The sequence below is a fragment of the Hyla sarda genome, chromosome 5 (genome assembly GCF_029499605.1).
Source record: "Hyla sarda isolate aHylSar1 chromosome 5, aHylSar1.hap1, whole genome shotgun sequence".
NCBI classification, from domain to species: domain Eukaryota; kingdom Metazoa; phylum Chordata; class Amphibia; order Anura; family Hylidae; genus Hyla; species Hyla sarda.
The window spans coordinates 364,038,620-364,052,635 of record NC_079193.1 but is presented as its reverse complement, the minus strand read 5'-3'; the positions used below and the strand labels follow the sequence as shown (position 1 = coordinate 364,052,635).

Sequence of the window (14,016 nt, the reverse complement as noted above, 5' to 3'; positions counted from 1 at the left end):
GAGCTCCTTCCCATAGACTTGCATTGAGGGGGCAGGGCTATGACGTCACGAGCTCCCAACACCGTCTCCAGCGTTCGGAACAGTTTGCTATTATTCCTATTATTCCTTGATTGTAAGTTTAAGGTCACTTTTCTCCCTCCCACACCTCAGCCACCCCACCCATTAAAACACATCTGCATCCATGCAACAAAGCAGTGTTTTATGACCAGGGTGCCTCGAGCTGTTGCAAAAATTACAATTCTTGCAGAATGATCTCCCTCCCACCCAGCATTCGCTCCACCCATTGAAGCACAGACAGGCTCCCTCTGAACACCCGACTAGTGATGTAATGTCTCAGGATGCTCTGCAACCTGGGAAAACCTGAGGCAACACTCATTTTGTATGCTATTAAAAATAAACATCAGGGTAAAAATCACAGAAGAATTGCAAGACCACCATCAAACACAGGTACAGACACTATATTATGAACTACACTAACTTTACAGCCCCTGTAGCTTAGTCAAATAAAAAAAAAATCACTCCCATAGGCTTCATTGAAGAGACATGGTAACCTTTCTATTGAACCCAAGTGTCCCTTGGATATGCTATAAATGCTTGAGATGGAAATAATCCTCTGAGATATGTGTATGACTTGGGGGGTTGACAGATGCGGCATATGACCGAGCTACAGCACTCATCTAGACATACCTCCAGGCGGCTCTAAAAATATAAAGTACAGCGTTATGGGACATAAAAGCAGAAGTGAAGATAGATGTAAAGGGGAAGTTGCTATCTCTGACCGTCAGTGATTTCCAGAGGGAAAGATATCCAAGTGGTTGTTCCTAGATGGCCAAGAGATAGACGGAAGGAGACCAGAGGACCATATTAACCTGACATGCAGAAGAGCAATAGGTCGGTTATGTTTGGTATATTTGATCACTATGGTTAAATATGATTTTTTGATGATCATTTTAGATCAGTTATACCTCTTATTTTAGTAATGTTCGTGCCCGGCAAAGCTAGGTTTGTGAATGGCTTGTAAGGTCAGAAAAACGTATCTAGTTTTATTTATAAGGTTCACATGAACCTGTGAACACCAGTATTCCAGTTAACATATAGATTAAATAAATATATATAACAAATCAAATCACCTTGTACATAAATTAAAGGGGTATTCTGGGCAAAAACATTTTATCCCCTATCCAAAGGATAGGAGATAAGATGTCTGATCGCGGGGGCCCGCTGCTGAGACCCCCCGCGATCTCCCTGCAGCACCCGCATACTATGCGGGGATTGCATCTCTAGTCTCGGAAACCTCCGGGTTTCTGGGACTGGGGACGTGACTATACACCCCCTCCATTCATGTCTATGGGAGGGGGCGTGGCGGCCGCCACGCCCCCTCCCATAGACATGAATGGAGGGGGCGTGACGTCACGTCCCCAGTCCCGGAAACCCGGAGGTTTCCAAAACTGGAGATTCAGCACCCGCATACAATGCAGTTGCTGCAGCAAGATCACAGGAGGTCTCAGCAGCGGGCTTACGCAATCAGACATCTTATCTCCTATCCTTTGGATAGGGGATAAAATGTTTTTGCCCGGAATACCCCTTTAAAATGATATTCCACCTTTTATTAGTAAAAAAAACAAAACAAAAAAAAGCCATACATACCTAGCCCTGGTCCCCCGCAGCTCCCGTTCAGCTCCTTCTCCTTCTTCCCGTTTCCAAGATAAGCACTTTAAGCAGGACCTGCCATTTCCAGGCCAAAAAGGGACAACATTGTGGCCAGTGATTGGCTCAGCAGGCAGGTCCAGCACCAAGCGCTCATCTCAGAAGCTGAAAGTAGAGAGAAAATTGGGGGACCAGATCGAAGGGAATATGAACTGCGGGGGTAAACAGGGATCGGAGCTAAGTATGTCGGGCCCAAGCAGTAGAGAGGGGGGGATTTCTATTACTATACAATAAAAGTCCTGACATACATAATGAACATGGGCAATAATGTCTTTAAAGACAGTCTGCTTAGGGCAGGTTCCAGTTAAGAGCAGGCTTACGGCTTTAACAGAATAACCCACGGTATTTCTAGGTTAACCAGAGGCTGCTGATTCTTTGTGCTCTAGCCTTTTTTGTCTCTAGTCTTATGGCTTTCTTCCTCGAGCAGGCAGTAACTAAACTCAAATGTGAAAGCTGTCTCTCTGGTACTGCAATTCCCATCAGTGGGATGCAAGATTGAATACTCCTCACTTCTATGCAGCCCACTCGCAGAAGAGGCCTAGAAATGTATTGCTGGAACAAGTGTCAACCCATAGCTGACCAGAAAAGGATTCTTAGAGCAGCTGGCATCATCCTAAGCTTTCCTTAGTCAACCATTTACAACCTCTCACCAGTGAGGCTAGCTCTCCACTAATGTCCTCTCACAAGGAAGAGGCTGCATTGAATATCCCCCTCCTGCACCAGAGCAAGCTCCTCCGTTCCTTCCTAGCAGTGTATGTATGGGTTAACCCTTAATTGCATACAGCCATGAATGTTTCATTACAGTTACAACCATATAAAACATTATAAAATAGCATGGTTGAATGTAATACATCACAGATATTCCTCTAACCATTCAGTCAACTCGAAATGTATTAAAGGGTACTCCAACATCAGGTATACAAATTCTGGAGAAGCATATAGCATTGCTTACCTGTCTGAAACCACCAACAATCTATTCCTTTTGTGCATCTGTCGGTCTCTTCCTATGTCAGATTATCACTGTGCTTCCTGGTTGAGCAGTTGCTCAGTATACAATTCCCAAAATGCAATGGTTTCCCTTAGCTCTTCATCACAGTCCTCCCACCCTGCCCACTCCCCTCCTATGCACTTCTTTCTGTTCCCTGCCCAGTGCTGCTGCAGGATATTGTTTTACATAGCAAATGTGCACCTACTGTATTCATTCCCTGTCTGTTCCTCTGCATGTGACTTATCTACATGTGGCACAAGTCAGCATGCTGTAAACACACCTCATTCTTTCCTAAATGTTCCAATAAAGATGTATGTGTATATGACAAGGAAAGCTGTTGTCATAAATCAAGGGGGTGGGGCTAGAGCTCAGAAATTAGAATCAGCCAAACCTGCTGAGACAACAGTGGAAGATGTTGGGGAGCTGCTGAGACAACACCACACTGACAATGAGAGGACTACACAATTTCCTGCCATGAGAGAGGGAGGAGCCGGGGAGTGACTCTCTCAGGAGAGAGGGAGGAGCCATGGGCTGCTTTGACAAAACCACACTGATAATGAGAGAACTACACAACTTCTTGTCAGGAAAGAGGGAGGAGCCATAGAGGTGCTAACACAACACCACACTGATAATGAAAGACAATACAGCTTCCTGTCGGATAAATCAAGCATTAAAATGATGAATGCAGGATTATGTGTGATAACACTATATTAGGAAGTTATACGTTGTAGGTGATAGTTTTATTGAAATCCAATTTTGTTATATTAGAATGCCCCTTTAACCCCTTAAGGGCTCAGGGTTTTTCTGTTTTTGCACTTTCGTTTTTTCCTCCTTACCTTTTAAAAATCATAACCCTTTCAATTTTCCACCTAAAAATCGATATTATGGCTTATTTGTTGCGTCGCCAATTCTACTTTGCAGTGACAGTCATTTTACCCAAAAATGCACGGCGAAACGGAAAAAAAAATCATTGTGCGACAAAATCGTAATTTTGGGGGCTTCCGTTTCTACGCAGTGCATATTTCGGTAAAAATTACACCTTATCATTATTCTGTAGGTCCATACATATATTTTTATAGTTTGGACATTTACGCACGCGGCGATACCACATATGTTTATTTTTTTTTTTTACACTGTTTTATTTTTTTATGGGAAAAGGGGGGTGATTCAAACTTTTATTAGGGAAGGGGTTAAATGACCTTTATTAACACTTTTTTTTTTACATTTTTTTTGTTGCAGTGTTATAGGTCCCATAGGGACCTATAACACTGCACACACTAATCTCCTATGCTGATCACTGGCGTGTATTAACACGCCTGTGATCAGCATTATCGGCGCTTGACTGCTCCTGCCTGGATCTCAGGCACGGAGCAGTCATTCGTCGATCGGACAGCGAGGAGGCAGGTAAGGGCCCTCCCGGTGTCCGGTCAGCTGTTCGGGACGCCGTGATTTCACCGCGGCGGTCCCGAACAGCCTGACTGAGCAGCCGGGTCACTTTCAGTTTCACTTTAGAAGCGGCGGTCAGCTTTGACCGCCGCTTCTAAAGGGTTAATACCGCACATCGCCGCGATCGGCGATGTGTGGTATTAGCCGCGGGTCCCGGCCGTTGATGAGCGCCGGGACCGACGCGATATGATGCAGGATCGCGGCGCGATCCCGCTTCATATCGCGGGAGCCGGCGCAGGACGTAAATATACGTCCTGCGTCGTTAAGGGGTTAAAGGGGTACTCCGCCCCTAGACATCTTATCTCCTCTCCTAAGGATGTCACGGCCACGCCGTGGTGTCTCGGCAACGCCCTTCAATGCAAGGCTATGGGAGGGGGCATGACGTCCGTCCCATAGACTTCCCTTATCCTTTGGCCGTGATGTCATGAACCTCCGGCGCTGCACCCCATGCAAGAAACGAATGCCGGGTGCAGCAGGGAGAACGAGGCAGCCCCCAGTGGCGGGACCCCCACCATTAGACATCTTAATCCATATCCTTTGGATAGGGGATAAGATGTCTAGGGGTGGAGTACCCCTTTAACAGCCTTCTAATTGCTTATACTACGCACACCTGTGACACATCATCGACTGCAGTCATTCCAGAAAAATGATGCTCCATTGCAAAAGTCAATTGAAAATCCATTCATGCAAGCGAGCAGAAACCCTGTATTTTCGTAGGCGATAGAAAGAGGACAATGGAGCTCTTCAGTGGAAATGGCTCTTCTTGTCATCCTTGCTATTTGCAAACAAAGAGTGTCAATAGTTGAATGGTACCTCCTCAAGACTGTCTTAAAATGAGACGCTACAAGTGTTTGAAGAACGTTTTCCGTTGTCATTGAATCTGAATACACTGAAGTGCCACGTAGATCTATTTACATAGAAGCTTTTGCCTTTGTTCCACTGACTTGTATTTTGATAGAAGTATACATATCTTAAAAAAATAAAAAAAAAATAAAAAAAATCAGCATTGAACACAGCACGGTCTTCTCTTTCCCTTTCAGGATGATTCCAATGGTAATTCAGTTCTCCATACTGATAATGCTGCACTCTGCGCTGGTCCTGATAACCACAGCGGAGGATTATAAATGTCTGCCCCTCGTGCTCCGGAAAACCTGCTGCTGGATTAATGAGACGTACTTGGCGCGGAATGTCATCATCTTCGCATCCATTCTGATTAATTTCCTCGGAGCCGTAATCAATATTGTAAGTAATTATATGACAAGAATCGCTGCTTGTTGGGTGTGAGCCTGGGGGGCAAATATCCGAGGCTTGTGTCAGATGAAGCCACATGCGCACTGTACAGTGGTCCCTCAAGTTACAATATCAATTGGTTCCGGGACGACCATTGTATGTTGAAACCATTGTATGTTGAGACCATAACTCCATGGAAACCTGGTAATTGGTTCTAAAGGCACCAAAATGTCATCCAAAAATAGGAAAAAGTGAGGATTAAAGAAAAATAAGTAGATAACTAATAGAGATAAAGCAAATCCTTAGTAAGAAAGATCTGCTGGGAGCTGTAATCACTGTCTATGTCAGTGTTTCCCATGCAGGGAGCCTCCAGCTGTTGCAAAACTACAACTCCCAGCATGCCCGGACAGCCTTTGGCTGTCCGGGCATGCTGGGAGTTGTAGTTTTGCAACAGCTGGGGGCACCCTGCTTGGGAAGCACTGGTCTATGTAGAGGACAGGAGCTTCTTCGGGGTCCTGTACAGTGCACGCAATGTCCTAAAAAAAATTAACATGGAGCTGCCCTCACCTGGTGTCCAAAGGAGCAGCTAACCCTGGCCCAAAGAGTAGTACAGAACATGTAATGCCACCCTGTACTGTAGGGGGTGCTACCAGACATCAGTCAGTGCATACGCTTCAGTAATACAGGTGTTTTTTCCACTGAATGCCCATTCTGATTGGTCAGTTCATTGACTCGTTTCACAGATCAGGACTGTCTGTACATTGTATGTTGAGTCTGGTTTCAACTTACAATGGTCCAGAAAAGACCATTGTATGTTGAAACTATTGTATGTTGAGGCCATTGTAAGTTGAGGGATCACTGTATATGAACATAGTACATAGCCATACAATTGTATCCAGTCTAGAAAATGCTCTGTGAGCTCTGTCAGCATGGACTGCAGACTGATACATTGTACATAGCTAGTCCTGCTCTCAGCTGAGAAGTAGGTACAATTGGGACCAGTCTAGAAAATGGTCTGTGATTTAAAGGGTTACTCCGCTACCCAGCGTCCGGAACATTGAGTTCTGAACGCTGAGCGGGCTTCCGGGTTCATGCCCGGCCCATCGTGATGTCACGCCCCCTCATGTAACATCATGCCCCGCCCCCTCAATGCAAGTCTATGGGAGGGGGCGGGATGTCCCCTTCCCATAGACTTTCATTGAGGGGGCAGGCCGTGACATCACGAGGGGGCGGGCATGAACACGGAAGCCCGCACACAGCATTCGGAACTCAGTGTTCTGGGGAGCAGAGTAACCCTTTAAACTGCCTGAAATTCTGACTGATACATTGTACATAGCTAGTCCTGCTGTCAGCTGAGAAATGGAGACACTTGTATACAGTCTAGACAATGCTCTGTGAGCTAAACTTCCTGGACTACAGTCGGATACATTATACTTAGTCCTGCTCTCAGCTAAGAAGTGGATAAAACTGTATCCAGTATAGGCAATGCTCTGTGAGCTAAACAGCCTGGACTCCAGACTGATACATTGTGCATAGCTAGTCCTGCTCTCAGCTGAGAAGTAGGTACAATTGTATCCAGTATAGGCAATGCTCTGTGAGCTAAACTTCCTGGACTACAGTCGGATACATTATACTTAGTCATGCTCTCAGCTAGGAAGTGGATAAAACTGTATCCAGTATAGGCAATGCTCTGTGAGCTAAACAGCCTGGACTCGAGACTGATACATTGTGCATAGCTAGTCCTGCTCTCAGCTGAGAAGTAGGTACAATTGTATCCAGTATAGGCAATGCTCTGTGAGCTAAACAGCCTGGACTCCAGACAGATAAATTGTACATAGCTATACGTGAGAAGTGGATATAGCTCTTATTTGCAGTTCTCCCAGAGGAGCTCCCTCCTCCCCTTCCATAGATTTGTATTACTTGTCTTGCAGACACTGATTTTCAGAGAAGATTTGAGCAGCAGCAGGAGGAGGGGGAAGGGGGGGGGGGGACGGGGTAAGAAGCATAATAACTGGAGAAAGCTTTTTTGTCTAATAAGATATATTACAAAGTTTCTTACATTCGTTTGATCTATACATAATTTGTTCAAATGACAATGCCTACCTAAGGGAATGCTAAACGTTATAAATAAGCCTGTGTATGCAGCTCTTCTGTGTGTTAGGGGCTGTTCTCCATTAAAGGGGTATTCCAGGAAAAAACTTTTCTTTATATATCAACTGGCTCCAGAAAGTTAAACAGATTTGTAAATTACTTCTATTAAAAAATCTTAATTCTTTCAGTATTTATGAGCTGCTGAAGTTGAGTTGTTCTTTTCTGTCTAAGTGCTCTCTGATGACACGTGTCTCAGGAACTGTCCAGAGTAGAAGCAAATCCCCATAGCAAACCTCTTCTACTCTGTGCAGTTCCCGGGACAAGCAGAGATGTCAGCAGAGAGCACTGTTGTCAGACAGAAAAGAACAACTCAACTTCAGCAGCTGATAATCATTTGAAGGATTAAGATTTTGTAATAGAAGTAATTTACAAGTCTGTTTAAAGGGGTATTCCAGGCAAAAACGTTTTTTTATATATCAACTGGCTCCGGAAAGTTAAACAGATTTGTAAATTACTTCTGTTAAAAAATCTTAATCCTTCCAATAGTTATTAGCTTCTGAAGTTTTCTGTCTAACTGCTCAATGATGATGTCACGTCACGGGAGCTGTGCATGATGGGAGAATATCCCTTGCATGATGGGAGAATATCCCCATAGGAGCTGGACAGCTCCCGGGACGTGAGTCATCAGAAAGTAGTTAGACAGAAAACAGCAACTCAACTTCAGAAGCTAATAACTATTGGATGGATTAAGATTTTTTAATAGAAGTAATTTACAAATCTGTTTAAACTTCCCGGAGCCAGTTGATATATAAAAAAAAAGTTTTGGCCTAGAATACCCCTTTAACTTTCTGGAGCCAGTTGCTAAATTAAAAAAAAAACTTTTTTCCTGGAATACCCCTTTAACTCCTTGAGACTGCATTAGTCAATGGACATTTTTCTGTTAACTGACTCCTATTATTTGCAGCTGTCATAAAGCGCACACACACATCCTGCTGCACTCTCTGTGCTGCAGACAAACCAGAAAGAACGGGCTACTAATATAGCTGCCACCAGGGATGTTATCAAAAATAGAAATAAGTAGTTACATAATACATAAATAAATAAATTAATAAAATGAAAATAGTTACATAATAAAAAAAATAGTTACATAATATAAAAATCTAATTTAAAAAATGAAAATAATTTGTTGCATAATAAAAATAAATCTAGTAAAAAATGAAAATTAGTTACATAATAAAAAAAATGAAAATGAGTAGTTACATAATAAAAAAACAAATAACAAATGAAAATAAGTAGTTACATAAGAAAAACGGATAAAAAAAATGAAAATAAGTAGTTACATAAGAAAAACGGATAAAAAAATGAAAATAAGTAGTTACATAAGAATTGTTTTTATAAATAAATAAAAAAATGAATAAGTTACATTATAAAAAAAATCTAATAAAAAATTTAAATAAGTAGTTACATAATAAAAAACAAATAAAAAAATAAAATAAGTAGTTACATAATAAAAAACAAAAAAAAATGAAAATAAGTAGTTATATAATAAAAAAAAGAACAAGTTACATTATAAAAAATCTAATAAAAAATTTAAATAAGTAGTTACATAATAAAAAACAAATAAAAAATAAAAATAAGTAGTTACATAATAAAAAAAGAACAAGTTACATTATAAAAAAAATCTAATAAAAAAATAAAAATAAGTAGTTACATAATAGAAAACAAATAAAAAATGAAAATAAGTAGTTACATAGTAAAAAAAAACTAATAAAACATAAAAGTAAGTAGTTACAAAATGAAAAAATGTAATCAAAAAATAAAAGTTAGTTACAAAATAAAATAAATAATAACATTAAATAATTATATTATATAATAATATTATTATATAATAATTTTATATAATTTATAAGTCTTTCCCTTTAATTACAATTAAACAAAAAGGTGTTTCAGACCGAGTTGTTCTCAGCTTCCAGGCGGCCTCGGATTCTTGTACACTACCTTTGTTAGGGGAGCCAAGCCCCAGCGGACACATAAAAGGTTGTGGAAATTCAAGGCTTTCGCATCAATTTGTTTCTTTTTCTTTCTCTCCTGGGGTCTCCAGGCCGGAGTTTGAAAGAGAGAGATAGAAAGCGGCCAGACAGACTTTTTATGTTTTCCTAAAGTGTCCTTTAGAAACTGGGGAAAAAAAAGAAATAAAATAAAAAAGACCAAAAACAGATAAATCAGAGTTAGGATTCCCTTCTGGTTTCTACTTCCGCGTCATTTCTTCTCGCTAAGTTTTCTCGTGTTTTCTTATGATTCAGAAAACTTTTCTTCTCCTAAAGGGATTTGCCAATTTGGACATTGTGTCCTTGTTACAAGTATCCAGTGACAATGAGACAGGAAAGTTTTATTTATTTATTTATTTTTTTACCTGCTGTGACACCAAACTGCAAACATGGTAGGAAGTGTTATGTTTCCTGCAGCTCCCCCAGAGGGCAAATAAAGAATTACAGCGTCCATTCACATTAACCCCTTCCCGACCTATGACATACCTGTACGTCATGGGTGGCAAGGTGTTCCCGACCCATGACATAGAGGTACGTCATGGACATTACTGCCGCTACTCGCTGCATCCCACAGCGCCCGGAAAGATGGTGGATATCACTGATAGCCAGCCATCTTACCGTGCGACCACGGGGGGTTTCGTCCCCCACCCCCCCCCAGCGATCGCTGCTATCAGCTGGTCAAATCTGACTAGCTGATAGCAGCGTTTCGCTATCAGAATACTTAGCAGCGCGGTGTGTGAGTCCGGATCACGGGGATCGGGACACACACCGCTCTGCTAAGTGTCCCTGACCCGTCCCCCGGCGTCACTTACCCGTCGGAGCGGTGTCCCGAGCGGTCCCGGCATCCTCCATGCGGTCCCGGCTGCGCTGCGTCCCGGAGGTGAGTTTGCGGCAGCAGTGCGGCATCTTCATTGGCAGCAGTGAGATCGCCGTAAAGCGATCTCACTGCTGCCTCTGAGAGTTTCAAAACTGCAACTCCCAGCATGCCCAGACAGCCTTTGGCTTTCTGGGCATGCTGGGAGTTGTAGTTTTGCAACATCTGGAGGTCCACAGTTTGGAGACCACTGTATAATGGTCTCCAATCTGTGCTCTTCCAGATGTTGCAAAACTACAAATCTCAGCATGCTCAGTCTGTCCAGGCATGCTGGGAGTTGTAGTTCTCTAACATCTGGAAGAGCACAGATTGGAGACCATTATACAGTGGTCTCCAAACTGTGGACCTCCAGATGTTTCAAAACTACAACTCCCAGCATGCCCAGACTGCCCAAGCATGCTGGAAGTTGTAGTTCGTCAACATCTGATCCTTCAGATATTGCCGAACTACAACTTCCAGCATGCCTGGGCAGTCTGGGCATGCTGGGAGTTGTAGTTTTGCAACAGCTGGAGGCACACTGGTTTGGAAACACTAAGTTTGTTTGCAAAACACTTGAAAGTTTATTACTTAACTTAGTGTTTCCAAACCAGTGTTCCTCCAGCTGTTGCAAAACTACAACTCCCAGCATGCACGGACAGCCAAAGGGCATGCTCGGAGTTTGCAACAGCTGGATGTTTGCCCCCTCCCCCCAATGTGAATGTACAGGGTACACTCACATGGACGGAGGTTTACAGTGAGTGCTGCAAGTTTGAGATGGCGCAAATTTTGCGCTGCAGCTCAAACTTCCAGCGGCAAACTTGCTGTGAACCTCTGCCCATGTGACTGTACCCTAAAAACACTACACTACACTAACACTAACCTAAAATAAAAAGTAAAAAACACTACATATACACATACCCCTACACAGCCCCCCTCCCCCCAAAAAAAGAAAAATGTCTGGTACGCTACTGTTTCCAAAACGGAGCCTCCAGCCGTTGCAAAATAATAACTCCCAGTATTGCCGGACAGCCATTGACTGTCCAGGCATGCTGGGAGTTTTGCAACAGCTGGAGGCACCCTGTTTGGGAATCATTGGCATAGAATACCCCTATGTCCACCCCTATGCAAATCCCTAATTCAGGCCTCAAATGCGCATGGCGCTCTCTCACTTTGGAGCCCTGTCGTATTTCAAGGCAACAGTTTAGGGCCACATATGGGGTATCTCCGTACTCGGGAGAAATTGCCTTACAAATTTTGGGGGGCTTTTTCTTCTTTAACCCCTTATGAAAAGGTGAAGTTGGGGTCTACACCAGCATGTTAGTGTAAAAAAATAAATTTTTTACACTGACATGCTGGTGTTGCCCTATACTTTTCATTTTCACAAGAGGTAAAAGGGAAAAAAGACCCTCTAAATTTGTAACGCAATTTCTCCTGAGTACGGAGATACCCCATATGTGGGCGCAAAGTGCTCTGGGGACGCACAACAAGGCCCAGAAGGGAGAGTGCACCATGTACATTTGAGGCGATTTGCACAGGGGTGGCTGATTGTTACAGCAGTTCTGACAAACGCAAAACAATAAATATCCACATGTGACCCCATTTTGGAAACTACACCCCTCACGGAATGTAATAAGGGGTGCAGTGAGCATTTACACCCCACTGGTGTAAGACAGATTTTTGGAACAGTGGTCTGTGAAAATGAAAAATAAAATTTTTGATTTGCACAGTCCACTGTTTCAAATATCTGTCAAACGCCAGTGGGGTGTAAATGCTCACTGCACCCCTTATTAAATTCCATGAGGGGTATAGTTTCCAAAATGGGGTCACATGTGGGGGGGGGTCCACTGTTCTGGCACCATAGGGGCTTCCTAAATGGGACATGCCCCCCAAAAACCCTTTCAGAAAAACTCACTCTCCAAAATCCCATTGTCGCTCCTTCCCTTCTGAGCCCTCTACTGCGCCCGCCGAACACTTTACATTCACATATGAGGTATTTCCTTACTCAAGAGAAATTGGGTTACAAATTTTAGGGTGATTTCTATCCTTTTACCCCTTGTAAAAATTCAAAAATTGGGTCTACAAGAAAATGCGAGTGTAAAAAATGAAGATTTAGAATTTTCTCCTTCACTTTGCTGCTATTCCTGTGAAACACCTAAAGGGTTAAAACACTTACTGAATGTCATTTTGAATACTTTGGGGGGTGCAGTTTTTATAATGGGGTCATTTACAGGGTATTTCTAATATGAAGATCCTTAAAATCCACTTCCAACCTGAACTGGGCCCTGAAAAATTACAATTTTGAAAATCTTGAGAAAAATTGGAAAATTGCTGCGGAACTTTGAAGCCCTCTGGTGTCTTCCAAAAGTAAAAACTTGTCAATTTTTTAATGCAAACACAAAGTAGACATATTGTTTATGTGAATCAATATGTAATTTATTTGGAATATCCATTTTCCTTTCAAGCAGAGACTTTCAAAGTTAGAAAAATGCTAAATTTTCAAAATTTTCATGAAATTTTTAGATTTTTTACCAAGAACGGATGCAAATATCAGTGAAATTTTACCGTTAACATAAAGTAGAATATGTCACGAAAAAACAATCTCGAAACCAGAATGATAAGTAAAAGCATTCCAGAGATATTAATGTTTAAAGTGACAGTGGTCAGATTTTCAAAAAATGCCCAGGTCATGAAGGTGAAAATGGGCTGGGTCATGAAGGGGTTAAAGGGGTTATCCAGGAAAAAACTTTTTTTTTATATATCAACTGGCTCCAGAAAGTTAAACAGATTTGTAAATTACTTCTATTAAAAAATCTTAATCCTTTCAGTACTTAGGAGCTTCTGAAGTTAAGGTTGTTCTTTTCTGTCTAAATCCACTCTGATGACATGTGTCTCGGGAACCGCCCAGTTTAGAAGAGGTTTGCTATTGGGTTTTGCTTCTAAACTGGGCGGTTCCCGAGACACGTGTCATCAGAAAGCACTTAGACAGAAAAGAGCAACCTTAACTTCAGAAGCTCGTAAGTGCTGAAAGGATTAAGATTTTTTAATAGAAGTAATTTACAAATCTGTTTAACTTTCTGGAGCCAGTTGATATATATATATATATATATATATATATATATATATATATATATATATATAAAAAAACGTTTTTCCTGGAATACCCCTTTAACCCCTTAAGGACCAAGGGCGTACAGGTACGCCCTTGGTCCTGCTCTTCTGATATAACGCGGGGTTACACAGTAACCCCGCGTCATATCACGGCGGGCCCGGCGTCATAGTGAAGCCGGGACCCGCCTCTAATAGCACGCCGCGCGCTATTAATCCTTTAGCCTAAAAGTGAAAGTGAAAGTTGCCGGCTATTAACCCTTTAGCCTAAAAGTGAAAGTTGCCGGCTAGCTCAGTCGGGCTGTTCGGGATAGCCGCGGCGAAATCGCGGCATCCCGAACAGCTGACAGGACAGCGGGAGGGCCCCTAGCTGTCTCCTCGCTGTCCGATCGCCGACTGACTGCTCAGTGCCTGAGATCCAGACATGAGCAGTCATGCGGCAGAATCGTTGATCACTGGTTTCTTATGAGAAACCAGTGATCAATGATGAAGATCAGTGTGTGCAGTGTTATAGGTCCCTATGGTATAACAATGATCAGTGTGTGCAG

General features: G+C 42.4%; 1 protein-coding gene across 4 annotated transcripts in view; it reads left to right on the top strand.

The window, feature by feature from the left end:
• The window catches only part of ADCY8 (adenylate cyclase 8), a 318,781-nt gene that overhangs the window by 246,437 nt on the left and 58,328 nt on the right, over nt 1-14,016 (top strand). For all 4 annotated transcript variants that reach the window (XM_056522765.1, XM_056522766.1, XM_056522764.1 and 1 more), the window contains one exon: nt 5,182-5,383. In XM_056522765.1, coding sequence (XP_056378740.1) covers nt 5,182-5,383 — 202 coding nt within the window. The remainder of the gene's footprint in view (nt 1-5,181; nt 5,384-14,016) is intronic.